We start from the raw sequence: 27,822 nt of genomic DNA, 5'->3' as shown, positions 1-27,822 counted from the left end.
GTCGTGTAGTTAATTTTAAGTCACAGAATTTTGGTTTAAATTAACTACAAACAATCGCTTTCATAATTTTGCATCGTTTTTACCTTAGCGCTCCGTAACGAAAATATTTATAAATTTTCTGAGGATGTTCTAACAACAAACACTCATCTAGACCTGGCTCCAACTCAGCGGTCACTCAAAATTTTATGCCATGCAATAATAAGAAACAGATTTTGCCCTCAGTCCAAGGCCACAATACTTATAGCATAATATCTATGCTCATGCATTACTACACACCTTGCAGCTTTTCCCCATTCAGAGTCATAAGGATGACCTTCTTCAGTGCATCAGTCTTTGTTCTCACATCTCCATGTTCGATCTCATTCTTAAGGTTTGTTTCGTTTGTTGGTTCATCAGTTATTGAGGAACTGTTAATAAGAGTGTAGCAGATACTCTCCGCAGACGTCATGACTAAGCAATAAACCTAACCAACTATTTAGAATTAAAGAACAACCAATAAGGGAAATCATAATAAACACTCTGGGTAAAACTGCCGCTGGTAACCAGTGAAAATTTTGATTTTAAAATGTTCCTTACGTCTCCCTGATACCCCCTGTATAAAGACGTAAAAAACATTTTGAGACCAAAATTTATACTGGTCACCAGCGGCAGTAATACCAACACTCTGTATGCCAGATTGGAAAAATAGCCTGAATTTTGTTTTGTTCTACAATCTGCTTAATTTTTAAAATCCTTAAACAAGTCGTTTGTAACGAATACTGCTGTATTTAAATTAGCGCAATAATTATATCTAGCGCGTACATAAATTAATATTCACTTACAAAGTTAAATACGTAAAAGTTGGTGGAACTTCAACTTGTTAGGGGCACGAGGTGTATGAAGCAGAACACCCGTGGTAAGGACTATCCATGCCCGCCACGCGAGGGTAAATAGATTTTTATTATTTATTCAAACATTTAAGGAAAACTTTATACAGGTGACGATTATAAACACAAGTAAATTGCGTTGAATATTTACAAAATGAAAATAACAAATGTAGCCAACATTCACATAGCCACCCTAAACAACTGGTGGAATGTTTCTACGTTAAATATTCCAATATTCTTTCATACAAACACCTTAAAGTATAAATTGTCTTTTAAATAAATAAACTACGCAGAACATTGAATTCTTTACCAGAATTGCCTGTGCACTCGTGCGTATCGTGATTAAAAGACGTGTCGCGAATGACGTAGCGAAAGGATATTTTTAAATTAAGCGGGGAGTAACACTTTTCACAAAATGGCCTATTTACATATTAACTAACTAAATTTTTGAATATGTTCATTCAAATTAAAACCTGGTAAAAAACAAACATTGTACCTATTGAGTAGTCATCTAAAGAATACTTCCCTTCCAAAAATAATCATGTCTGATGTCAGCTGGCACCTTGGTATAGTGGTTAGCGCGCCTGCATGTAACTCAGAGGTAATGGGTTCAAGGCTCGACGCTGAAAAAAAATAATCACCCACAAAGTAACATACATGGTAACTCGTAAACTGGCAGGAGGTGTTAAACCTGTGTTATAACGACTGTCGTTTTCCGATATAAGTAAGTTACATTCATTCACATTCGGCTGACCCACAACGTAACACAGGCCTACATGGTAACTACCTCGTAAGGTGGCACGAAGCGTATGAACTCCCGTGTTATAAAATATTTTCTACGTAGTGGACAGAGCGGACATAGCGGACATAGTGGACAGAGCGGACATGTACTAATTAAAGGGACAGCTTATTATATAACAAAAGACAAGAACGAATGAATAATTATGACGTCTATTTGTATTAAGCAGCTCCCAAAATTTGACGATTCAAAAAATCAATAAAAGTGAAATTTCATATAAAAACACAGCTCAAAAAACTTAACAAGTTTATTTAACTGAATTTAAAAATATGGCTCTGTAGTTCAAATTTATAGCTAATTAATGTAGCTAAGCACACACTGAAAGATTATACCACAAAATACTACCACGCTAGCATATAAAAAGAAAAAAACTTTTCGGTATTGGTATTTTAGGAGGTAATTTTTGATTCATTTTTTACATCTTAACAATTTAAAAAAAAGAAATAAATTACCTAGAATAAAAAATGGGGAATTTATACAAACATACACCAAATATACATTCAAAGAAAAAGGAAAAAAAAGTTCGTAAATTTTCTGGAACCTTATTTATAACAATTACAATGCTCAGGCTATGTACACAGATATATTTTTATATATATTGGTTGAATTAGGACAACCCGCACAGAAACGCTGTTTAAGATTGGTAAGCTTCTAAGATGCAAACCTGAAAATTAAAACAAAGCTTATAAAAATTCTAAAATATATATAGTGCACTGTATATATCTGTTTAAGAATGAATGAAACCTAAATTCAACTTATTGCGTTGGAGAAAGGTCAGTCATTCTAGTACAGGTTTCTATTTATTGTACGTTATATTCCATAGTAGACAACACTGTCAAAAAACACACACACTAGGTCACCAGCAATATAGTTGGTAACAGCATCAAGCATTGAACCCAAACCCTTTATTGGCACTGATATGGAAAAAGTAATTGTTAAACAGACAGCAGTTTTGGAGTAACACCTTAATATATTCATGTATGTCAGGCTCCTTAGCACAGTGGTTAGCGCGACTGTCTTTAACCCAGAAGTAACGGGTTCAAGGCTCATCCCGACTACTTCTGTAGGCATGTGTCCTTAAGCAAGAACAATTGATTCAAAGGGGCATATAATCGAAAAATGAAAATTTGCATATGGATGGAGATGCCCAAAGTCGACCTAAAGGTACCAACAAACCTTCCTAAAATAATACGGCTTTTGGAAAAAATCGCGTAAAAAAACGGTGGAGTAAAACTAATTCGGCTGTTTTGATAATGCATGAGATTTCCTATAAGAAAAAAAAAAGAAACTGGACTTTGACTGTTTTTAGTTTCTAAACTAATGAAGAAAATTGAAATTTAATTCTGGAATTGGTATGAATGCTTCTTCATTGTAAATGAATGAATGCTTCTTCATTGTAAATACATAATAAAAATGTAAACCTTATTATTTTTAATTTTTTGATTGAACCTTTCTACATACCAGATTATGTTGACAATTTTTCAAACCTTATGTTCAACACGAAACACTGACTTTTTTATAAAAAAAACATGGTACAGCAGGTACCAGTGAGACATATCAAACATTTTAATATAAAAAAACAGTTAAAAATTATTTAATAGGGAAGAAATTGCAGAGATAGCATATTATGTAGCATGTTTAATTAAAAATTAAAAAATTATAAAGTCTATGTTTTACAATTTTTTTTATATAGTTTTAAAGAAGAAGCATTCATTATACCAAATTAAAAAATAAATTTTTTTTAGTATTTTTTTTTACTCCAGCGGTTAAATTTGTGGTTTTAAAACCCCTTTTTTTACAAGCTGTTTTGTATTTTGAAACTTTGATGGTACCCTAAGAATAAGATCACATTTGAGCATATCTATCAATACACAAACTTTTTCGTTGGTATGCCCATTTAAGAGTCACTAAGGGCTGTAAGAGTTGTCAGCCACAGCCACTGAGCCACACATAATAACAATCACCAACAAGTTACACATAGGATAACTTTAATCAGGCACAAGGTGTGTAAAACGGAACATTAGTGTTATAACGGCTGTCATTTTTCCACTAGCAAGCACAAATCAAGTTACAATCGTTCATTTATATATCTGATTATCTGTGCAACTGAAAACAACACAAATTTGTGGTAGCTGTTTATAAATAGTATCTTAAAAATGTTGGTATAATATGTTCAACTAGTTACTGTACTGTGCTTGACTCTGCCTTTGGAGTATTGTAGTTGGAAATCTGAAAAGCTTTAGATGACACAAGGGAAGAGAAACTGTCTATACTGTGTTCTAACTGGATGTATGTAGACTGTTCTATCCTGAAAACATGTAAAAGGAACTACTTGTTAAAACTGTAGCTCTTGTAACTTTGTGGCAATATGCAAATGTATCAAAAATACTTTTCGCATAATTTAAGATATATATGTAAAAGGTATCCGTATCAATACCAAAGTAGTTTCTTATACAATACCTGTTATTTATTGAAATAGGTTGCAGCAGAGTATCTTCTGATTGCATTTTCCCAAATGATAAGTTTAAATTTGTGGAACAGTTTTCTGCAGATGGAATTTCAGTAGTTTTTACTGTGGGTGCAAGAGTTATATTGTTTTCTTGCAGAATTTTTGATTGATTGGCGTCAAGGCACAGTTGTTTTGGTATGGGCTGCAATAATAAGTTGGGTTACTTAAAAAATAATTGTTTTTATTCAAGAAATATGTTTAAAGTTGGACTTGGTGATATGATACACTTTTCTACTGTCTAGTCATGACATTTAAAAGTAGAATGGATACAAAGTAGTTTTAGGTTTTCGCTATTGAAGGTTTTTCAAAAACTTAATGTTTGTGCTAATTAATTATTATAGTCGTGTAACTTATGTGATGGTTAATATATTACATAAGTAATACTAAATGTTACATGAACATGAGCTACAATATAAATATAGTAATTTAATGTTATACGAGTGACGAGTGTACATTTTTGGGAAATGGAAAAGTTGCTAACTTACTTGTACCTTTAAAAAGTGGTTTTTAAAGTGGATCAAAGTATGAACAGTGAGTTAAAAACAACATTAATTATATTTTACTTTGATTGGGTGAGGGGGGGATTTCCATCCCAGAAGATGTTTCACTTCAGGATCCTCATTTTCATCTGTCATCCTAAGCTTTCTGGAGGAGACTCTCATCTTCTTTGGTTGAGGAGGAACTTCCAAGGATGCAGAGATCTTTAGAGATAAGGAAGACATGATGATTGATGAATAAAAAAAAAACTAAACTAGAAAAAATATACTTTTTGCTGAACATAAAAGTATTTTTTTTATTAATATATATATAAAATTTTAAAATTTCAGAGGTGTTACAGCAATTCTATAAATCTATACTATTTAAAACATTTAGCCCTCATATTATTTTTTCAGTTTTTCAACACTTTTTTTCTTAACTGCAAAACTGCTATTTAAAGTTCATGCATAACCATTGGTTTATACTTTACCTTTTTGGACAAAGCTACTAATCCACTGCTAGGCAACTTGCTGTCAGTAAATCGCACTTGTGGCATTGTAGATAACCCAAAGCTGGTTGAGGCATGTGAAATGTTTGCTTTTTTTGCAGCAGTCTCTTCCAATCGTGTCACTAACTTAGTTACAACCTTTGAAATTTTCTGAGCAGGCTTGGCTCTGTTGTTAATTGAGCTTGTTACGTTACACAGCACAGGTCGGCAGAAGCCTGTCCTCTCATTAGAGTTAGGGAGCTTGGTTTTTGGTGTGACAGTCTTAAAGTTCGTACTAGAAAGATCCAGTTTTACGAAATTGTTCGTTGGTCTTTCTTGGGTGCTACTAGGTGCAATCACACGTATTGTTGTCATTTTTGAGGAACTTTTACGAGACATTTCGGGGCTTTTCTCCTGGCTTTTGTTTGAAGGGTTCATAACAATCTTCAAAGGTTGAGTTTTCATAGGAAGTACTTTGATGCACTGCACCAAAGACCCAGAGTTCCTTTGCATACCAAAGTTTTCTTTTGACACGGGCACTAAGCACTTTATATTTCGCAAAGCCTGGTCACTGCAAAGTGATTTGCTCACTCCCATGTTATGCTGAACTGTCTGGCAAACTTTGGTGCTTGATTTCAAAGCATGCGACTCCAATGTTGATGGTTTGCGCAAGTTTATTTGTGATCTGTTGGTCACGCTGTCCACAGTTTTCGAAATTGCTATCTGTTGTTGTTTCAAGTATGATAGACTGACTTTGGTTGGTGTGACCGGTTCAGTAATTGAATGTGAGGATGATTCTGAAAAATAAGTTTTAAATCAATAAAAAATACAAAAAAAAAATTATAAAAACTTGGCTGGGCAGGCAGGTCAACTGCTGAATTGTCTCAATTGCGTTAATCAGTAAAAACTCCATTCAGTAGGCCATACAGTGATATTTGCCTCCCAGGATTGTGTGTCTCACTATTATTGCCTATGTTTTATTAATAAAAAAATGCCGCCTATGAAGAAAACTGTTATAACTATACTATCACTCCCTTTCTTACCACTTTTCAAAGCAAGTTTTCTCTTTTTCTCTTTGTGCTCTGTGAGTGCTTCCTCCACATTACATGCAGAAAGAAGACGAGACATTGGAGAGGGGAATCTCTGCCGGAGCGATTCTAACTCTTGTCGAAAAATCTCATCCGCTGGGAAACACAAGATCAAACATTTAACAGAAAAAAATACATAAAGAGCTCATTGATTACATGGTAAACAAAGGCTTGCATAATATTTTTTTAAACTTTTTAAAACAAAACTTTTGCTGTGAATCTGAAAACTTTGGTAGTACAGTACCTTAATATCACATTTGGGCATCTCAATCCATATACAAAACTGTTTTTTCGTTGGTACGCCCCTTTAATTGACCAAAAAACATATTTCGCTAGTAGTATCATCAATCTGATATATATATGTTTATACATATAGCTGCTGTCTATAGTTTTTTTCTGTTAATTTTCTTTTATACATTATTACAAGCATAATTTCAAAACACCTTTGGAGATTTAGAATATATAAAAGTTCATTATCTGCTTTCAGTGCTTTAGTTATTTCTCCTAAGATGTCACCATACTTATTACTTACAATTGAATGAGGAGTCCAAATTTACGCCACTGTCGTCATTTGAGCTTGACATAGCTAATTTCTGTGATGTGTGTTTGACTGGGGTTACAATCCTGTATTGATCCCCTTTTAATGGGGTTTTAAGGGTGAATCCCCCTCCTTTAATTGGAGTTTCAAGGCAAAGGTCCTTTCTTTCTTGCTCTACAACCTAAGGCAAGAAATTCCAATTTTTTTATCAAAACTAAACGGATAAACAAGATTGTGTTATAATTAAACAAAATTTATTGTAAAAAGCTTAATTTTATTATTCATTATTCATATATAATATACATTTATATAAAAAAAGTTTTATAAAAATATGTTTTTTTTAAAATAAAGTTGTAAAAAGGCCGAAGAAATAATCATCTTACCTGGCACAGATCAAAAAGTCCTCCATCTCCCTCATCCTTGTCCTGCATGATGACTTGCATCTTCGGTGAGGACCAGAGGTTGGAGACGGGCGACATCACAATGATCTGACGATGTTTCGGGGACACGGCACTCGTGGATGTGCAGATAGCTTTGGGGCCAATCCATCTGGAAGTTTAATAAACATCGCTTAATTATCCTTTTGTTGTTGGGCAATAACAGCCTTTATAATAATACAAAGCTTTAGTGGCTTAGTTGCTGCATATCGATAATTTAGAATCCATATGTGACCACTGGATGGCAGCAATAACCATTAAGCGTCTTGCCAAGACAGACATACGACAATAGTGGTATATCCAACAATTTATGTTTTCAAAACTTCATAAATTCTAGGCAAAAAGGATTTATTATAAAAGCCAAATAAAAATTGCTACAACCATTAGACAAATTGTGCAAACTTTACCGGAAAGCAGGTTTTCTTCCGTGGTTTTGAACTTTTGTGATTAATCGTAGACTGGTGAGTATGTTTGCGATGTCATACAACCGACGTACTTTTGCTGATTAAAAATACAATGTTGAAAAGTGATAAGTTTAGATCAGTAAAACATATTATAAAATATGATTGTGTTGCGTAACTCTGTGAGTTGTAATGAATCTAATGATCAAGACTTACTTTTATATTTATTGTCTTGTGGATTTCTATCTGTTATTAAAACTTTGGCAGCCATGTCCAATGAAACCAGTTGATTCTGGAAAAAACAGGAATGAATAAGTTATGCCATGTACAGATTAATGGCCTATAAACTAATGACATACATACATTAACTATTAGTATGTGCTAAAAGGTTTTGTATTACTTAGTAACTAGACCACATAGTTTTTTATTCACATAAAATTGTCAGTTAGTTATTTGATAGCAAATTGCTGTTTTGCAAGATGCGGTATGACAGGAAACCATATGTGGAACCTGGGGCTTAGGGCGATCTAAAGAAAACCATTAGCCTGCTACCAACAGATTGCTACCATGTAGAACAGATAATGCTGAATTTTAAATTCCTTGGTTTTGCATACAACAAGCATGAATCAGTTGCATGTATTGTAGTAATGCACAATATAAGAATAATAATGCCTGAAGCTGTATAGTACAGGTGTGGCAATTGTTACACAATTTGTAAATGGTAAATTTATAAGTTATGCCCGCCCACTGCTCTAGGAAATCATAGCATATTATATATTACCCACTCCTTATACTAACTACTGACATACTATTACACGAGTATGTGCAAATTAGGTACTGCATAGGATAGAATATGGTCCAATACTGATAAGGTAAATTAAAACTTAAAATTTAAAATTTTAACCATGATTTCAAATTTTCAATACAAACTTTTGTATTTGTAATATTCCTGATACACACTGTAAAGCTAAAGCTTTAACAGTGAAACAAATTAAGCAGAGAGAACTTAACTTACAGGTTGAACCAGAAACAGGGTGACAAATTTCTGACTAAGAATCCCAAGTGACTTGTCTCTTCGTTTCACGCTTGTGTCTCTTTCAGGGGGAGTTGATGAAACACTAAAATTACAAAGATTACCATCAGCCATCACCTCAATGAGGATTTCAGTAATTTATTAAGTATTGCAACTATAGGAATCGATTTTTTCATAAAATATTTTTTACAAAAATTATTTATTTGAGGTTACGGTAAAAACATGTTCTCGGCGTTATGACAACCGCACTTAAAACGAGTAAGATAACGTTTATCTCGTGTGTGTGCGTCCATTACAGTGAACAGCTTGCTAGGAGCACTTGTTTTTTCTCCTAGCAAGACTTTGTCGTAATAAGGCGAGGCAAGCAACTCGGTAACTTACTATGTTTCACATTACTTGTAAATTACAAGAGTTGACTATTAATTGCCCTTACACCATGGATTCTTTAAAATGGATCTTACCAGATTATAAGGTTTGTCACATTACAACTTAGAGATGGTAACAAGTAACTTGTTACTTATATTTATTCCGTAATTATATAAACTTTATTTAGAATAAACTAAATGGTCAACCTAAACTAAATTGCACTTGTTATACAAAACTATGAGAAAGTAAAACTTACCTTTGCGTTGCAATATTTACTTTATAAACCAGATATCCGTTTATACTTGCTCTAATTGAATCAGCACTGCCAGATTCCTCTGCTTCTTTCTGAAAGGATAATGATGTTTCGATTATAATAAATGTAGCATGTTTAAGGTGTAAATAGATATATTTGGTTTGATGTTTAAATGTGTAGTATGAACAACAGGAGACATGAGTTTTGTATGAATACACATTGTGCATTAAGACACTCTCAGCTCTTATCATTTTTCCATGATTTCAGATAAACAGAAAGTATGGTAATCCAGAATTACACTTAATAACCCATGAATAAACTATAAGATTAAATAATAATATATTAAAGCCAGTGCCTTATGCAAGAGTATGTTGTATAGGCTATTGTCATTTATGTACAATGAACATCAATTTATTCAGGTAAAAATACAAATTTAACTGAAGTATAAGGGAACCTGGCACAATTAGAAAGCTGTAATGATTAAACTGTACCAAGACACACACTAATGTAGTTCACAATTATGTTTACAATACAGTTCAGCAAGCCTGGACAAGCAGAGGTCATAAAATGCCAAACAATGCCACAGCAAAAAAAATTTCTTACTCGGTCTGGAATCATAGGTTTTTGCTTTTTTTGCCTAGTAATTTTGATTTTCAAAACAAATTTGTAGTTTGGTAAATAAGTTTTAAAGTTTATAATAAATAAATGTAAAAAATATATATTTATATATATATATACATATATTTTACATTTTTTGACGTTTTATAAAGATTTTTAAAAATGTTGCCCCAGTTTACACTTTATATTAAATCAGTGGTGGGCATCCAGAGGCAGAGGCCAAATTTAAAGATTATATATTATCTTAAAAACACAACTAATTTGCAAAGACATTAAAACACCAAAGAAGTACTATGAAATAGTTTTGCGAACCAATAATTTGGAATCTGTATTTTTTTGATTAAAAAGGTCATGCCCTTGATTCTTACCCTGAGAGCACACAGTGTTTGTGAGAGACCTTTCCTTCCCCTCCAAGTATAATTATTCTTTGCAAGTCTCGTCACGACTTTTATTGACTCAAGAACATTTATGATATCGTAAATCCTACGCCGCCCAACACATAACTTGGCAGCTGCATCATCAAGGCAGATTGATATGCTCTCCTAAAAATACGGGATTTTTAAGACAATTTACTCCACCCTAGTTAATGAGTGAATTACCAGTAATCAAATACATATAAATATAAGTTATATAACTAACTGTAAAAATAAAATTGTAGTTGCTGCAATTGTAGTTAAACTAAAAGGTGTTCATATATGCCGTACAAACAAAACATTTGATATTGTCCTTTTTCAATATTACCTTTGGGTTTTCTGGAAAAAGTCGAAGAAACCGACGGCAGAGTAGGCCCAGTGATTTTTCTTTTCGTTTAAAAGTTTTGCAGATTCTTCTGGGTGCATCTTGAGCCTGGTTCTCATTTAAGTCTAGAAAAGATTGAAATCAGTAAAAATAAAAAAAGAGTTTAATGCATTACTGAAAGAAAAAGCCAAAAGTTGGTGATTGTTGTTTTGTACTACCCAACTCGACTGTAGTGTAGCTTATAAATCAATAATAAACGCAGCAGAAATTTGTCAACCACCAACATATTCTAAATTTCTAACTGGTGCAAAGTTATCCTAATTTATATACATATATATATAAAATTATATATATATATATTGTTAAAATAGGATAACTTGGCACCTGTATATATATCACTTTTATAGGCGAAATAGAAAAGGGAAATTCAAGTTACAACAAGGTATTCATAAACGTCACTTAGTAGTTTTAAAACCTTTACCATGCACTTGACTTTCAAAGTGAATGCAAATATTAGCTCTACTATTAAATTATTAAAATTATAACTTAGGTAAACTAAGCACCTTCAGCCTCAGATTCCTCGGCTATTTCCATTGTTTGTTCCGAGAAACAATCTGCTGTTTCAACTGCCTGTTGGGGTTGGTCCTACATGGAAATATAGTTGTGACATTATAAGTGCCCCCAAGTTTTTTTAAACAGCTTCTAACTAGCAGAAGATAATATACCAAATGGTATAATGAAGTAACAAATGTAATTTCATCACATAGTTTAATTTTATACTATATATCTGCCTATCTGGGGATGTGGCAGTTGGTTAGCGCGCCTGCCTTTAACACTGGCCAAGGGGTTAAGGCTTCAAGGCTCGTCGCTGCTACCATTGTGGGCCTATGTGTCCTTGGGTAAGATACTTGAATAGCAATTGCTCTAACCCAGTGGTCACTAATGGGTTAAATTTTGAGTTATAGAAGACATAAAAAAAGTATATAACCACGGTGTGTGAAACATAACACCTGTGTTATAACTTATAAGACTGCAGTTTTCCGGTGGGAGGCTAAAGCAAGTTACATTCATTTATTTACATTAATGGATACCAATCTATAGGTAACTTCTTAGAAAAGTTATTACCCATGTTTATGAAAGTATATATATATAGGTGACAGGTCATATCATATGATATTCAAACAAAATATTATAATATATATATATAAATAACTTATTTTTTAGCTGTCAAAATTATTCATTTAGCGATAGGCATAAACTAAAACACACCTGTTCAGTGCTGCATGGTCTTGAAAACAGCTTTTTTCTTCGCTCATAGTTGCGAATTTCGGGGCTTGCAGCATGTAAGAGTACTTTTAAGTTAGCAGTTGGCGTTAATGCTGCAGTCTGGACTTTGGTATGAGTGTTTGATTTTGTAGGTGTTACCGTGGCAATTATATTCAAATCTGATTGTGATTCATGTCCATTTTCCGAGTTGAAACTTGCAGATATAACTATTTCTTCGCATTGGAGCCCACTATCGTCAACATTTTCTTCTTGGATTGAAAATGGAAGCGGGCAGTTAGTAGAATCTAATTCATCCATTTCATCACTCCAGTCATCTGTCATACACATAAAAAAGCTCTAAAACAATGTATTGCATAAAACACCATTAAAGTATGTTTTAGTTGTATTTGTTTTCACGCAAACAAGTTTATAACTTTTTCTTTGAATTACAGTGTTATGAAAAAACTTAAGAGGCATATAATCCAAGAAAAAGAACCAAGCGTAAACAATAAAACAGATTTTATGAATACCTGTTTCTTCTTTGTCAATTCCATCCATCAAAGCAGATTGGATTTTTTTGATGGCAGCATCTAAACCTTTCCCTTCCTTCTCTGGACTCAGTGCCTCCATATTTAAAACCTAAATACTTCAAAAAGAAAGGCTATGTTTAAAGTTCAAGTAAAGAAATAATTCATAAACCCAAACCTATCAGCAATTTTGATTTTGTAAGATCAACAGTTTTTGTATGCAGTTATATCAGCAGAGCCTACAGCTACAAGCTACAGATTAAGTCTACTTTAAATCTGACTTTAGAACAAACAAAAATCTGTCAAGTGCCACATAGCAGACAGATAATCCGCTTTTTGCCTGTGCATCTACCGATAAAACTGTAACTATACAGTCTACAATCACCGGAAAGAAACGGTTCTCATCTAAATGTCTGTTCAAAATTCTTTTTAACTGGTTTAATAACTGTACGCGGTTCAATTTATGTTTCAAAACATCCTATGGTGCTGATTTTCGACTTTTCCCACATTCAAATCTGCACAGCAGCAGGTGTAGGAAATGGACTTTGCGGGTATACGCGGAGCGGCCGAATGCGCGAAAAACGAAGAATCAAAATTCGCGCGTAAGAATTTCCCCCCAATAGCTCTAGACGCGCGCCGCGGGGCGTGACGCTGGTTGTTTGTCGCCAACTTTTCGTGCCCGAACATGTTAGCGTCGTCAAACTAATTCTACCTTGTGTACCGTCCCACTGCTCTGATATTAAAAAGCGATGAAATAGACGCAGTCTGTTGACAGACCAGCTGTTTTCGGAATAAATATTATATTTAGCCAACTGTCTCACATATTCAAATTTCGTACGAAGATGTTCTCACCAAAGAGCGTCAAGAATGACAAATCGGTTTTCGAAAAAAAAAAAAATGTTTTAATAAACCAGCACCAGTCGCTTTATAATGAATGTTTGCATAGTATATACGAATCAATGCCACTGTCAGATAAATAGGGCACTGTGTCTTTCCCATTCTTAATAAATAAGGATCATATTATGGACAGCAGTAAACAAAATTGAGCACAAAACACACGCAGCTTGCTAAAATTAAACAAAGGCAGTTTTTTAATTTATTGCGAAAAGATAAATGAAGAAACAATGATAAAGCCATTTTATTGTAGCTTCAAGCTACAAAAAGTTGTTTGATTTTCTTTTGAAAGTAAATTTCTTCTTTGCATTGTTGCTTGTGCCTTTTCCCCAAGCTGGCAGTTTCCTTTTCTTCTATTATAAAACACAGTAGTTCAAATTTTATTATTAAGTACTACCCATGACTTAATAATATGAATACAAAGCTATGTATAGGACAAACAAAATGCAAAAGCTTAATGCCTCTAGAGGTTATGGGCTCAAGGCTCGCCACTGCTACCATTGTGGGTACATGTGTCCGGTCCCTTTAATTAGTGCAAGTATGTAGGGAATAGTGCGGACATAGCGGACATAGTGGAAATAGCGGACATGCACTAATTACAGGAACCCGTATGTGTCTTTGGGCAAGATTGCTACAACCTAGTAGTTAATAATAAGTTGTCTTAAATGTTCGCTATACAGGAAAAAAACATTAACCCATAAAGTTACAGATGTGGTTACTTAAAAGTGAGCATGAGTTGTATCAAACAGTTATAGTGACTGTCGATTTACCATCGAGTTACAAACATAATATAATAGTAGCCTACAGTAGAAGATCTTTCGCCAAAGTAATTTGAAGTACTGGGACTATCTTCAGTTAAAGTGATCGAACCAGTGTTGGATGCTAACTGTACAGGTGTTTCAAGGAAGGAACGGGAAAAGTCACGCTTTGATGAAATTTGTAGCAGTCCAGGTTGTTGGGTATTGGAACTGCAGTTAAAATATTATATGCATAAGAAGATGCTATTCATGTCATGTTTGCACAATCTAACAATCACATGGGTTTTCTTACATAGCAGTCACATGTGGCTCTTATGGTGTCAAGGTACGACATGAAGGTTTTTAAAAGACATGATGTATTCATACTCACCTTTACACTATTATAAAACATTGGGGTAGGATGATTAAAGACCGAACAGACTAAAACATAAATACATATACTTTTTCACTTTAATAGCATACCTTGATGAAGGTGTGTTGTAACTAGAGTTTCTTACTGGTGGTTGAAATCCTTTAGATTTTACAGTGTGTGCCCTGAATTAAATACTATTTGTTGGATACTATTTGTACACAGAATACATAACCAGCGTAAGTATGGGCATAGGTGACAAATCCAACATCTTAAAATAAAAAAAAACATGGAAACTCCGATAAGTAGACTTAATGAGATATTAATATTAGATAAATATTATGAATTTCTTACGCTATTTTATCATTAAAAGGTAATCGTCATGTATAGATATACATTTACAAACTGCCAAGATTCTTATTGTATCATTAAAGTAATGCAACCTCAATTTGAAGTGCCATGTTAACACTTTTTTTGTTTTACGAAAAAACTGAAGTGTATTAAATTCTGATTTTGTCAATGCCAAGTTATTCAATATCAGTCACCTATATCCGGAAATATCGGCTTTTGAACTTTTGTAATGGGAAACACCAACACTATCTCAGAATTAAGGTGGCAGGAAATAGTATGTATTAATTTACAGAATATTTTGCTTTGGTATATGTGACTTTCCTCAAAGTCATTCTATATTGTATATAAAAATGTGTCATAGATACAGGTATTATAAATATCACAGTTTATGCTTTTATGTTCCAAACAGATAATTTGTACGGACGTCCGTTAGATGGTTAATCTATTTTTGTTTATTATATGGTTTAGTACAACTTGCACAATTGTCATTTTTAACATTTGTACAATAAGGCAGTAGCGCCAAAGGTTACTTTAAATAAACAAATATGCAAAGAGTACAGCGACCTTTTCCAAAATACTATATTTCCCATTTCTACATTGATAGAATACTTACGGAGATGCAGGTTTGGGTGTGGCAACAGGTGGTTGGTTTGCAGCTACCAGGCCATACTTATGGGTGAGATAAGTTCGAATTATTTTTAACTGGCTCCAATCAACAGACGACCCTAACCTATCTTTAACAGGTACCAAGCGACTTACATCTGGAACAAAATTGTAATAAAATAGTGTTGTTTAGCATATATTTTGACAGTGTGTGCACAAACTTCTGTAAAAGTGTCGATTTATGTAGTGAAAGGTTTATTTTGTTTTATTTAACTGCCACTTTTGACTAAGGGTATTATATTAATATAACATGATCAATTATTATTTTGCAATGAAAACATGGTGCATGAAAACACCTTATGCAAGTTTTGTGTATAAAAAATAAAAATGTTATAGAATATAGATGAAAAATGGGTATGAGGTATGGGAATGTACCAAACAGGACTGACCTGTAGTAAGACATTCATATTACAACTGGACAATAAGCAGGAGTACATAAAAACACAAGAAAATGTCTATGTTATAATCATAAGATATAAACCTGAGTTAATTGGGGGTTTTCGTACTGTGTCCTCCACGAGGTTGATAAGGTCCTCAGTGATCCCAAGATGCCGAAATGAAACGGGATAACAAGCCGATAGAGCATCACCAAGATGGGTGCCAAGAGTTGAGATCTGCAAGCCACGTTCCTTTGAAATTTCCTCCTGTTTTAATAAAATTAAACAATTTTAAAAAAGATGTAAAAGATACACAAGAACAATTTCTTTTAGCATGCCCTTGATAAAACAACCAACATTTTCTGTTGTTTCAAGTAACCTTGTTTGTACTACACACGCAATCACAGTGTTGATTTATGAAGATTGGGAGAAGATGCATGCATCATTTAGCAAGAAAACACCGATGTTTCTTTATCCACAATTGGGAGCAGACTCAGTCTTGATTTTAACGAAACATTGACTGTGTAAAAAAAATTTTACAAAAATTCTAAATTTGCTGCATACGTGTATATTTTGTATCCCTTATATACAGTTTCCTAAAACAAAAACAGTTAAGTAAACTTCAATCTATTGTATATGGGCTATTGTACATAAGGAGTTCTTGTATCCTTTAAAAAACAAAAATTTAATAATGCATTAGCAATCAATAAACGCAGAAATAATTTAAATAAAAAAGATATAAAAACATTGTTGTACCAATGTTAAACAACGTTCATGGAAAAGATTGTAGGTCGTCCTGACAGTGTCAGTGATTGGCTTGGTTGGAACTCCTGTGTCATTCCTCTTCCTCGCTGCTTGAGATGGAGGAAGAAAATCTTCATCTTCATCATCAAAGTTATCAAAACTTGCCTCATGCTCCGTACAGTAGGAGTTGATTACTGTACAGGAATTAGACTTTGTAAATAAATTATTACAAATTTTATAGTACTGTGTAATTTTTGAAATACCATTACAGTGGGAGGTCATTACTACTCAGAAGACAGATTTTGTAAACCTTTTCTTTTCGTCGTATATAATATACTGCTGTATAAAACTATTGATGGCAAATTTAATTGCGTAAATTTAAAATTACACAGTATTGTAAAAAAAGTGGCAAAAATACATAAAAAGTTAAATACCCACCCACAAGAACTGGCTCTCCGATACGTTTGACTTTTACAACCGACATACCATCTACTCTCAACAGACGATCCTTTGTGCTTGGTCGAGCTTTGGAAAGTTCCAGTAAATCCTTGTTGTTGGCAACCAGATGAGGTGGTATATCCATATCCTGAGCAGTGTTACAAAATTTGCGCCAAATACTAAAGATCTTATTAGCCGATATTGAATTATTAGTAAAAATGTGCCAATAATACAAGGTTATATATAAACTGTATATGCGATGTGGCGAGTGTCCTTCACGTGGCTAGTTTAAAGTTCACTTTGGTCCCCACGCTTGAATTGTTTACCAAAGACAACACATATGAAGTTACCTATTAAGAAGGTTCATAACAACTTTTTTTTCTATTAGAACACACAATGCCTTGAAAACAAGTATTAAATTGGTCTCTAGCAAATACAGACTGTGGGTGACCTTTCATGTAATATATTGTCTCAGTTTTAGAAAAGTATATTACATTGTTTGACAAATAAAAATCTAGCATAGTCATGCCTATATGGGTAATGAGCAAACTCTAGCCTACATTTCTTGTACCCTGGTGTGTGACAAGACCCCCTACTCACCTTGAATCAAAATATTTTTAATTTAATTCTTTTCTTGGTCAAAACACTTAACTTTAATTGTCCCAAATTAATTGTCACTAATGGGCTGTCTAAATTGTCAGCTATACAGAAAAAATATCACCCAAAATTGTGGGCATACATGTCCTTGGGCAAGACACTTAACGACAATCGCTCCAACCCAGTAGTTACTAATGTGTCGTCCAAAATTGTCAGCCCCCAAAAATAATCACCCACAAAGTTATATTGTAAGCGAACACGAGGTGTATAAAATAGAACACCCGTAAGAGTACTGTCCTTATCCACCGGGCAAGAGTAAATAATTCAAAAGCGTCATTTAGTTAGAAAAAATAGAATATTCTTACTTGTGCAATTTCGTTTCTAAGTGCCAACAGTAATCTATAAAGGGGTCCACTATGCTTGTCCACTGTTGTTGGTTTCTTGACCACATTTAAAGTGGGGTTAGTGGGTAAGTAAGGACCAAGAGTGAGTTTGTTAAGCTTCTCTTTAGACATTGAACCAGCACCAGGAATAAGTGGAAGTAATCTAAATAATATGTAAGATTACCCATAGCAACCAGGGGTTGATTTATGCTAATATTCGTTGTGTAAAAGTTCTTGTGTAAAGAAATACGAAAGGATGTGGTATTACAAAATCAGAACAAATCAAGTCCAATAAATTGTATAATAAAATAGATATACATTTCTTCTAAATGGCATACATGGTATCTTGTTCTAATAGAAATGTTGAACCGGATTTTTTGCTGTTTTATATTTCGCAGCACCAGACTCTGACTGAATTTTAATACAAAAAATCATTCTTAAATACAAAAAATCATTCAAAAAATCATTCAGCACAACTGCACAAGATCAGGGCTTAATTCGCAGGAACTATTGCAGTAAATGTGAGTGATTAATGATTATTTTTTCAACTACAAAAACCTGGGTGTACTGCCCAATGTTTAGTATAGTACTGTATGGTAATATAGATAAGGTTAGCACATAACATTTCACAATTAACAATGTTTGTTTAGAGTTGTGAGGATATGGTTATATTTAAATTTTTGAAAATATTCTTTGTTTTCCACCAAATCAGACAATAAATAGAAATTAAAGACTTCTTTCAACCTATGACGAGATGAATTTAACTATAAGCATAGTTGTTTAAATAACTGTCAATTAAAATTCTCCTTTTTCCTCTATTTTTAATAAAGGTAAAATTCTCTGTCTTCTGACAATGTAGCCACTTACGTCTTACCCCCCTCGGTGGTGCTGACTGTGGGATTGGATGGACCACTAGATGTCCGCATCTCACGATTTGTAAGATCAATGGTAGGAACGAGCATAAGAGGCAAGTTAGAAGAAAACTGACGTTTACCAATCCATTCCTGGCCCTTGGGACCAATTTCTGCGATGAGTTTACATGAATTAATAAATGAAAGTAATTTATTTACCCTCATATGGCGAGGCAAGGACAGTCCTTATAACGGGTGTTGTTTCATACACCTCGTACCTGCTTACCAGATACAAAGTTGTAACTTTGTGGTTAATTATATTTTGGAGATTTTGATTTTATGTTAGGCTTACACCTTGAAAAATTCCTACAATTTGTTTCTTCTATTCGTTAACATACCGACAGTTGCTCCAAATGATCCCTTTCTCATTTGTTTTTCTTTGAGATATTGCTCATTTAGTAAAGATTTCCCCAATGCTCGCCACCATTTTTGGCTGTGGTTACCCCCACTGCCAAACTTAGGGTGCTGTGTGAATCGATCAAACATCTTTTTCCCTTTCTGAAATAATGAATTAATTAATAAATGGTGTGGTTAGCATGCCTGCCTCTAACCTAGAGCTAGAGGTTACAGTTTCAAGGCTATTCTACCATTGTGGGCATATGTGTCCTTGGAAAACACACTTAACAACAAATGCTCCAACCCAGTGGTCACTAATGAAATGTCCATGACTGCCATACATAAAAAAAAACAAAAATTCAAAAAATTATAAACAACAAAGTTAGATATGTCTATGTGGTAAGACTTGTAACTTGTAAGGGGGCATGAGGTGTATGAATCAGAAAACCCATGTTATAACGACTGTAGTTGTCCCGCCACGTGAGGGTAAATAAATTACAGAATACTTCATATTTATCCTCGGGTGAGGGGAAACTGCCTTGTACTAAAGGCATGATGCTTAACCACAGCCCCAGAAACCAAATAAACCTCAACTTTGCATAGGTGGGAAAAGAAGTTAAGAGCAATAATTGGGGACAAAACTGTAGGAAAGTGGCTAAATTAGCTAAAAATGTTTAAAAACTTTGACAAAATAACACTTAAAAATTTCAAATACGATGATGTATTGTTTTATTGCTGAAATTAAAAGGAAATTGCTTTCTCTTTCAAATGAGAATAAATTCCAACCGAGTAAGGAGAAAGGACCAGGCAGCAATTATTTAAGTAACTACCTTAGGGGTTGCACACTGGATAATTAAAAGTAACAGTCCTGTTTAAACTTGTTTGTTTTTTTAATAAACATTTTTTGCATTTTAAACTGTAGTTTTTTTTAACTGAAAATGTATTTGCACCTATCCTTTAAAAAACAGCTTCAGTATTTATGCCAACTTGCATAAAGATAGATTAAAATTAGGTAATTAACTTACAGATCCACATATAAAAGCCACTGGCATTCCTAGACCAAATTTTTCGCCTGTTATTTTAACAGCTTCAAAAAGTTGTTGTGCTTCTTTTGAAAAATCAAACTCTTCTTCTACTGGTGTCGCATTTTCTACTGATAAGCCCATACCTTTTAATTGTTTTGATCTGACAATAAAATCTCAAAATAAAAAGGGCAGAATATTATTATGTCATACACATTACACTGCACAGACGCACAGTATACCGAAATAATACTGTATAAACATACAGACACATGTATAGCAGGTTGGGGGAGGATGGGACACATTAAACACATAATGTCCAAATATCCTCCTGATTGTGTTTTAAACAATTAAAGGTCTATAGTAGTCGAGAAAGTATAGTTTTATAATTCTTCGAAAAGCCTTTGTTTACTGCAAAATCGGATGAAAAAGTAGAGTTAAAAGTTGTCCTATCTTCCCCCACCCTACTGTTTAAAGTATTACTACACACGCATACGATATGTGTGAAGTCTATATCAATGATTTTTACATTTATACATTAATTCCGATGTTTTCTTGCCTTTGACAAGTTAAAATTTAAAAATAAAAGTCAAATTACACCTGTGTATCAAATTTTACCAAAATAACTGTAATAGGTAAAATAGTTAGTCTAATGACTGAATAAAATTTAACTACTGAAAGAGTCAAACATTTTACCAGAAAAAAAAAACAACAAAAAAAACTTTAACCTATCTTTGATACCAATTACTTTTAATACCACAGTAAAATAGAATATCTTTAAAATATTTTTTTTCTCACCTAGACCTGCAGTTATCACAGCACTTCTCAGTACCGAAGATGCTGCTCTCTGCCCGTTTATCAAAATGTGATAGAACTGCTTTACGCCTGCAGCTAGTAGTGGTGAGGTATTGCTCCATTTTAAGAATCATTCCAGCTTTGTGGTCTTTGAATTTGGCGGAAGATATATCACGCAGGAAAAATCTAAAAATTGTATATGAGATCTTGTGCATGGTAATAGCGTCTAAGCTGTCTGATTGTTTTTATAGAATGTAGATAATAGCAATTTTTTTATGGACTATTTTTTAAATCTTTCATCTTAGGCAAGGCAAACATTTATGAACAGTTAGTACTGAATTAACTTAAACAGAAATAGTTAAATTTATTATGAAAACTGAGCAGCAAACCTATTAGTGTTGAAATCTCCGGATGTGAAAAAAGTATGACAAGTAGCAGGAAGGCCATCTCTGCCTGCACGACCTATTTCCTACAAATTTCATATTTCATCATAAAAATTCATTCCACAAAAACCAAAGAGCTTATTTTGTTACAGTTTATTCTAGTGGGTTTCCTACCCGGGGATTTGGTTTTAGGATTGTAAAGTTTTTTAAGCTTAGTAAGTTGCCTTAGAGGGGAAATTAATTTTATATATCAGCCAATGGCTCTGCGGCACAAGATAAAAAAGTTTGGAAACCACCTGTTTATTCAATCAGGTAATGACTATTGTCAGGCATATCTTTAAAAAGGCATACCAAGGAAAATAAAAGAAGCTATTCGATTTTTTGTTTGGTAAGATTTTTTTTAGATCACGTTTAAGCATATATCGAAAAAATTTGATGTTTTATTAGTATGTTCATATATTTTTTTACAATTTCTCCTTCAGCTTACAAATTTAGTGAAGCAACAACACTCACCTGGTAGTAGCTCTCGATGTCCTTTGGCGCACCATAGTGGATTATTTTTCGCACATCAGGTTTGTCTATACCCATACCAAAAGCAACTGTTGCCACAATGCACTATAAGTAGAATATTTGACATTTAACAAAAATTGCTCAAACCCAGTGGTCACTATCAAGTTATCGAACTTGTCGGCAAAAAAAATCACTGACAATGTTATATAAATTATAAGCATACGAGGTGTATAAAACAGAACACCCGTGTTTTAACAACTGTAGTTGCCCCGCCATAAAAGGGTAAATAAGTTTTATTCAATCATTAATATATGTACTGTACATCCTCAACATGCATGTGTGCATAGGCGTTATGTTAGGGGTGCATGGGGTGAAATGTTGCCCCAACATTTGAATAAGGGTTGACAAAATGCGTTCTAGCAAAGGTAAAAAATGGATTTATGCCGTAATGTAATAGTGCTGTATACCACAAAATACAATGTTGTACCTCAACCTCATCACGAACAAACTTATGATGTGCCTCACTTCTTCTTTCCATAGATATACCAGCGTGGTAGATTAGACACCTTACTCCAAGGCTCTTTACTGCTTGTCCCAACTTTGCAGTGTCCTGCCATAAGAAGGAATGAGAACGTGCATTGTACAGTATTTTTGTCAAAAGCTGTGGTTAGGGGCTGGTATATACCCAAAAGGATACCCAGTTCGATAATCAACACTGACATGTGTCCTTAAGCAAGACCTATTGCAGTCTTTGTTCCAGTGGTCCCCGCTGGGTTGTAACACCGTGAATATTGGGGTAATGAGCAAACTCTGACCTAAATCTTAAATCCTATCGCGTGCCCACTGTAGGACCTCAACCGTAGATAAGTTTAAAATTAATTCAGGTGTATTATTCATTGATCTATCTAACTTGAATTTTAAATGATAAAGTCTTCCATAAGTGGAAATATAAAAGATGGTGTGCTCAACATATTACTCTCTAAGAAATGTACTTTTGGTGAATTCACCTTTTTTGTTGGGCAGTAGATAATAGTCGGACCCTCAAATGAATAAACAGTTTTATTTCGGACAGTTTTTTGCTTCATTAACCCACGTAGGTCTGCAGCTGGATCACCCGACTTCTTGTATACATCGAGATATAAATTCACCCTGAAATTATAAAAAAAAAATTATAAAACCAAATTTAAAGAACTAATAAGAGATGTCGTAGCATTGAATGTAACTTTTTTAATAATTTTTCAATTTCTTTTGGAGGGGTAATGACAGTCGTTGTAACATGGATGTACGGATTCATACACCTTGTGCTGCTTACAAGTTACAGCGTATGTAGCTTTGTGGGTGATTAATTTTGGCTGATTTTTTAATTTTGAGTTTTATAACAATTTGGACAACCCATTAGTGGCCACTAGGTTGGAGCAATTGTCATTAGGTGTCTTGCCTAAAGACACATTCAGTATGAAATTACTGGAGTAATTGCTATAATTTTTTATCTTGTAATACCTGTTGCGGTAATGGTACACTTCTGGACTTTAAGTCCCATGGTATGCCACACCATAGAATCCTATTTTTACAGAATAGAATAACATTACCTGTCAAAGCTTGTACATGTAATCAGAGCATTCTTAAGGTGCAGGGAATTGCAGATATCTTTTCGAACTTCTGGGGTGGCAGTGGCTGTCAAAGCTATGATGGGTACCTGTGGCACAACAAAGATGACCCGTGATATCCTTATTTACCAACTAAAATTCGTTGGTTGGGAAATCACTAAGGTTTTTTTGTTGTTGACTGACTCAAGTTTAGCCTAGGTATTTTCATGTTTAGTTGAACAACTAAATTTCCATGCATTATTTAATACAGAAGTTCGTCACAATTTACCGGATCGGTCACAATTTACCGATTAAATTTTAGTTGGGTAGATAAAAGAAGTAAAAAATAATTTAGTGGCGACTAGTCCAGTCAATAGACAAGAATACCACCTGTCCACCCCAGGACAATTTTAAAGCAAAATTCAGTCACCAAATACAAACTCGGTCAAAAAAAAAACACAAATTCAAAGGAAAATAAGCAATTAAAACTGATTTTTACTAAAAAATGATTGCAAAATTGTTACAATATATATATATATATGCAAAATTGTTTACATATATATATCATACATATATACATATATATATAAATATTAGTTATAGGTAAATTTTTACTTTCGGTAGAATAGTTTTCAGTCGGCCAAGATTACGATAAGCAGCTCTAAAATCATGACCCCATTGTGACACACAATGGGCTTCGTCAATCGCGATCAATGAAATTCCAACGTTACGGTTGAGTTCCTCCAAAACATCCGAGCAGGACTCAGCATATTCAGGTGTGATGTAAACAACACGAAATTTTCCACTAATAAAGCAAAAATCATAAAACTACAAAAAGATTCATATACAACAATTTTCATTCTACATCCCTCCTTGGACAATAAACATATCAAAAGCCACTGACAAACAAAAGCAAAACCAAGTTATTTTAACATTTTATCACAACTTAAAGTCCAACAATAATAGTAAATATGACGCTGGTTTTAAAGTCAATAGCCTCTTGCAGCCGCAGACAAACTTTATTTTAATGGGGTGTGAAATGCATTTCCCTTACTCCTACAACAATTTTACACCTTCACTGGCATATCTTAATACAACTATTCCCATTTATTTTAAGCTTTTCATGCCCAGTGTTTAGCTAGCAACTCCCTGTTGCCCAGTTTATAGTCAGTGCCCGCTTTACGGTCGCAAAGGTCCCCAAAGGGATGTTAGGGCCAACTGTAACCGCTGCCTTACCCCATCATATCCCTATATGTCTCCTGTTTATTCTTTTGCGCTGATCCAAGGAAAGCTGCAGGGATGTTGCTGGTATGAAGCTTAAGTACTTGGTCCTCCATTAGAGAAATCAAAGGTGATATACATATTGCTGTACTATCCAGGTACACAGGGGGGTATTGGTAACACAAACTTTTTCCATAACCTGAAATAGTTCAAAGTTTTAACAGGCTGATATATATGTAATACCAAATACCCTCATGCACCAGAGATACACAATATTCACAGCATGCGCAGCAAATTTTTTAACTTTGACATATTTTTTTATCAAGTCAATGTTTTCAATAAAGAAACAATTGTTCTTTACTCAAAAATGTATGTGTGCAGTCTAAACAAGGTTACTCCAACAATTTGGCAGAAAATTTTCGTCGTTTTAAAATAGTGCGCAAAAAAAATTTTTTGTATATTCTTGTCAACTGTAATACATTATGTACTGTCGCCTATTAGAAGATGTTTTAATAATCAGTATTTCCCAAAGTTTGCAAATGAAAGGATTTTAATGTAACATACCGGTAGCCATGACCACACATTGGTCTCTCCCATCATTCAGTGCAGTGTTGATGATTTTCCATTGCATTCTGGAAAAAGTAGTCAAAAAAATGTAAAACAAAATTACCAAAAAACATAAAATGCAGCGAACTTTACCATGGCATGTGTGAATCATGATTTTGTAATCAAATTTTTTTTTATTATAAAAACAAACAAGACTTACGGGCGGAATTTAGAATGTCCGAAATATTCCTTCAATACATCTGTGTATTGTTTTTCAGGAGCGATATATTTTGGATCATCCAGTGTGGTACTTGTATCTAAATCCGATGATTTAGAATCTTCAATATTATCGAAGTCATTGTCGGCTATTGAACAAGAACCATAGTCTGCTGGTATTATGTAACAATCTGGTGACTGAAAACAATAAAGTTCCTTCTTAATTTTTATAAAGAGCTTGTTTTAATTACTACTTAGGGGGTTATGAGGCAACAATGGCAATCCATAATCTAGGACCTCACCCACGTATATAATAAAGCTAAAAAAAAATAAAATAAATAAATAAATAACTTACAACAAAAATGCAAAACAGAATTGATTCTTAAAATGTACAGTCAGGGGGTTTTAACAAAAAGATAAAATGTGATAAATCTATACAGTTGTTCATTAATTTTCGTTCAAGAATGCTAAGGTTTAAAAAAATAATGCAAAAAAATGACTTATAGTGTTGTGTTCAATGTATTGCAACATTAAATTTTACGAACCAGGTATTGTGTTTGTGAAGCATTACACTTTACCAGAACTCTGTTTATCAAATTTGAAATTAAGAAGACAAGTTATATTTGTGTGTAGTTCATGCTTTTAGGCAAAACATTAATAAAGAATCTATTGCTAAGTGATTCCTGGTTAATTTACTACACATATGAAAGAATTTTTTGTATTGATGACGCCAACAAAATCCATTATATATATATATATATACGTGACACCTCACTTATAACTAGATGCGTCATATATTCAAAGTTAACTTTTATTTAAATTGTGCCAAAACTTGCTAAAACCATTTATTATGAATATAAATGTATAACCTTAAAAACAACATGTTGCAACAAAAGGAAGTTTGATAATACAATACATACAAAGACATTATTTTTGATATAAAACTTGCTTTGTAATGACCTCTAACTTAGAGTCATCTATTGTTGCACCACTACACGGTGGTAAATAAATTATTAAAGTTACGTTTATTCATTTAAAGCTATGTATACAAGAATATAATAAATATATATATATATATTGAAAAACTGCACTCACTGATTTTTTCTCGTAAGAAGAACTAAATCCCGGAGAAGGTTTGCTTTCTAAGCTTCCCACGTACATTTCTTCAATTTTCTAAAAATTTAACGAAGATCAAGAAAGTTTACAAAAGCGAAAAAAGACAGGTAGTAAACTAAAACAACACTTGTTAAAACCTGCTTATGGTTAAAAAAAAAAATGTTTGGAAAAAAGGTGTGACCGTTCCGTTACACCCTACACGCATAAGCGCCGATTTTTTTTAAATTGCAGAAGAGGCCACTTTTATTATGACGTCATTCGTCTAACGGAAATTAGGAAAATACGGCATACGCAAGTTTTCTTTACTCGCGGCAAAACATGATTATGCTTTTCATTCCATGGTAGCGTTAATTATAATGGCGACATTAACGTGGACCAAAACTGCTTCCTATTAATCAATACGGTTATGAAACTGGCGAAATCAAGCAGTCACTTACTCGTTCGCCGTTTGTTAAAAAACGTTGATCGTACGATATGCATACGAACATTAATGATACCTCGAAAAATATTAGTGCTGTTGATTATTACATACATTTCATTCTTATACAGATCTAGTATTTGTGGAGTTTTTAATACATTAAAACCGTTTGTTAATCGTTTTTGGGCGATTCGCAATTTAGGTTTTGCCTGTCCTGTGGGTTAACCATTAGGTGTCGTTTTACTTTTCTGAGCAGCTAAAGTTGGTTCTGAAATATGTAGTAAGCATCTTCTGCACCTGGCTGGTACAGTAGTTAATTAAATCCAACCACATCCGCCACACAAAAAGATTAAACGGAAAAGGTAATGCATTAATGTGTTTAATACCAACCAATATGTGTGTTATTTTGTTTTGATCAATCATTGTATAACCAAGGAAACTTATATTGCTATGGCGCTAGCCATGTACTTGTCACAAGCTGTTTTAAATATAAAACAACATATGGGTTAACTTCTATTTAAAGTTTTAATAAACAGTCTCCACCGTAAACATAGACTATTCAGTTTGCTTTTTTTCTGGATTGTTGATAATGAACGCATCAAATGCTATTATGACACAAATAACCAACGTGTGAATCGCCACTATGTCGTAACAAAGCATTATGCGTGGTTGAGGAAAACATTACGTAAAATGATCATTGTTACGCCAATCGAGGGCGTAATAACTGAGTACGTTTGAATATATAGTTCTTTAGCTACTTTGCGGGCTTAAAACGACCAGGTCTTTTTAATTTTAAACGGATTTC

The 27,822-nt window shown here is 33.6% G+C and overlaps 3 protein-coding genes across 5 annotated transcripts in view; all 3 read right to left on the bottom strand.

Annotated features, from left to right (window-relative positions):
- Positions 1–476, bottom strand: part of LOC100175227 (coatomer subunit beta-like) — a 14,735-nt gene extending 14,259 nt beyond the window's left edge. The window contains exon 1 of the mRNA XM_026837478.1: positions 277–476. Within this exon, the coding sequence (XP_026693279.1) occupies positions 277–448 (172 nt within the window). The 5' untranslated portion in view covers positions 449–476. The remainder of the gene's footprint in view (positions 1–276) is intronic.
- A 1,329-nt stretch (positions 477–1,805) lies between these two features.
- LOC100177540 lies at positions 1,806–12,537 on the bottom strand. Of its 2 annotated transcripts, XM_018814908.2 has the most exons (17): positions 12,407–12,537; positions 11,880–12,211; positions 11,174–11,255; positions 10,614–10,735; positions 10,241–10,414; positions 9,258–9,346; positions 8,618–8,720; positions 7,819–7,894; positions 7,609–7,702; positions 7,148–7,313; positions 6,759–6,945; positions 6,182–6,322; positions 5,142–5,935; positions 4,738–4,875; positions 4,126–4,316; positions 3,851–3,973; positions 1,806–2,329 (listed from the first exon to the last, which is right to left on the bottom strand). In XM_018814908.2, exons 1-17 carry the CDS (start codon positions 12,504–12,506, stop codon positions 2,317–2,319), a joined length of 2,925 nt encoding a protein of 974 aa, XP_018670453.1. In that variant the 5' UTR covers positions 12,507–12,537; the 3' UTR covers positions 1,806–2,316. The 2 variants fall into 2 exon arrangements, with proteins under 2 accessions (XP_018670453.1, XP_018670454.1); XM_018814909.2 differs by lacking the exon at positions 3,851–3,973.
- Positions 12,538–13,291: 754 nt separating this feature from the next.
- LOC100179894 (Werner syndrome ATP-dependent helicase homolog) overlaps positions 13,292–27,822 on the bottom strand; it is a 17,603-nt gene continuing 3,072 nt past the window's right edge. The window contains exons 4-25 of one of the 2 annotated variants that reach the window (XM_002131717.4): positions 26,579–26,656; positions 25,488–25,681; positions 25,286–25,353; positions 24,737–24,920; positions 24,116–24,305; positions 23,504–23,610; positions 22,922–23,063; positions 22,402–22,524; positions 21,918–22,019; positions 21,411–21,490; positions 21,025–21,207; positions 20,230–20,389; positions 19,207–19,366; positions 18,825–18,981; positions 17,940–18,120; positions 16,978–17,125; positions 16,552–16,733; positions 15,900–16,062; positions 15,369–15,516; positions 14,518–14,589; positions 14,103–14,265; positions 13,292–13,650 (exon numbers count right to left, since the gene is read on the bottom strand). In XM_002131717.4, the coding sequence (XP_002131753.1) occupies positions 13,558–13,650; positions 14,103–14,265; positions 14,518–14,589; positions 15,369–15,516; positions 15,900–16,062; positions 16,552–16,733; positions 16,978–17,125; positions 17,940–18,120; positions 18,825–18,981; positions 19,207–19,366; positions 20,230–20,389; positions 21,025–21,207; positions 21,411–21,490; positions 21,918–22,019; positions 22,402–22,524; positions 22,922–23,063; positions 23,504–23,610; positions 24,116–24,305; positions 24,737–24,920; positions 25,286–25,353; positions 25,488–25,681; positions 26,579–26,656 (3,078 nt within the window). In that variant the 3' untranslated portion in view covers positions 13,292–13,557. The remainder of the gene's footprint in view (positions 13,651–14,102; positions 14,266–14,517; positions 14,590–15,368; positions 15,517–15,899; positions 16,063–16,551; positions 16,734–16,977; positions 17,126–17,939; positions 18,121–18,824; positions 18,982–19,206; positions 19,367–20,229; positions 20,390–21,024; positions 21,208–21,410; positions 21,491–21,917; positions 22,020–22,401; positions 22,525–22,921; positions 23,064–23,503; positions 23,611–24,115; positions 24,306–24,736; positions 24,921–25,285; positions 25,354–25,487; positions 25,682–26,578; positions 26,657–27,822) is intronic. The other variant, XM_018814930.2, reaches the window with a different exon arrangement.

The sequence above is a fragment of the Ciona intestinalis genome, chromosome 14, assembly GCF_000224145.3.
Source record: "Ciona intestinalis chromosome 14, KH, whole genome shotgun sequence".
Taxonomy (NCBI): Eukaryota; Metazoa; Chordata; class Ascidiacea; order Phlebobranchia; family Cionidae; genus Ciona; species Ciona intestinalis.
This window is presented reverse-complemented; position numbering and strand designations above follow the sequence as displayed.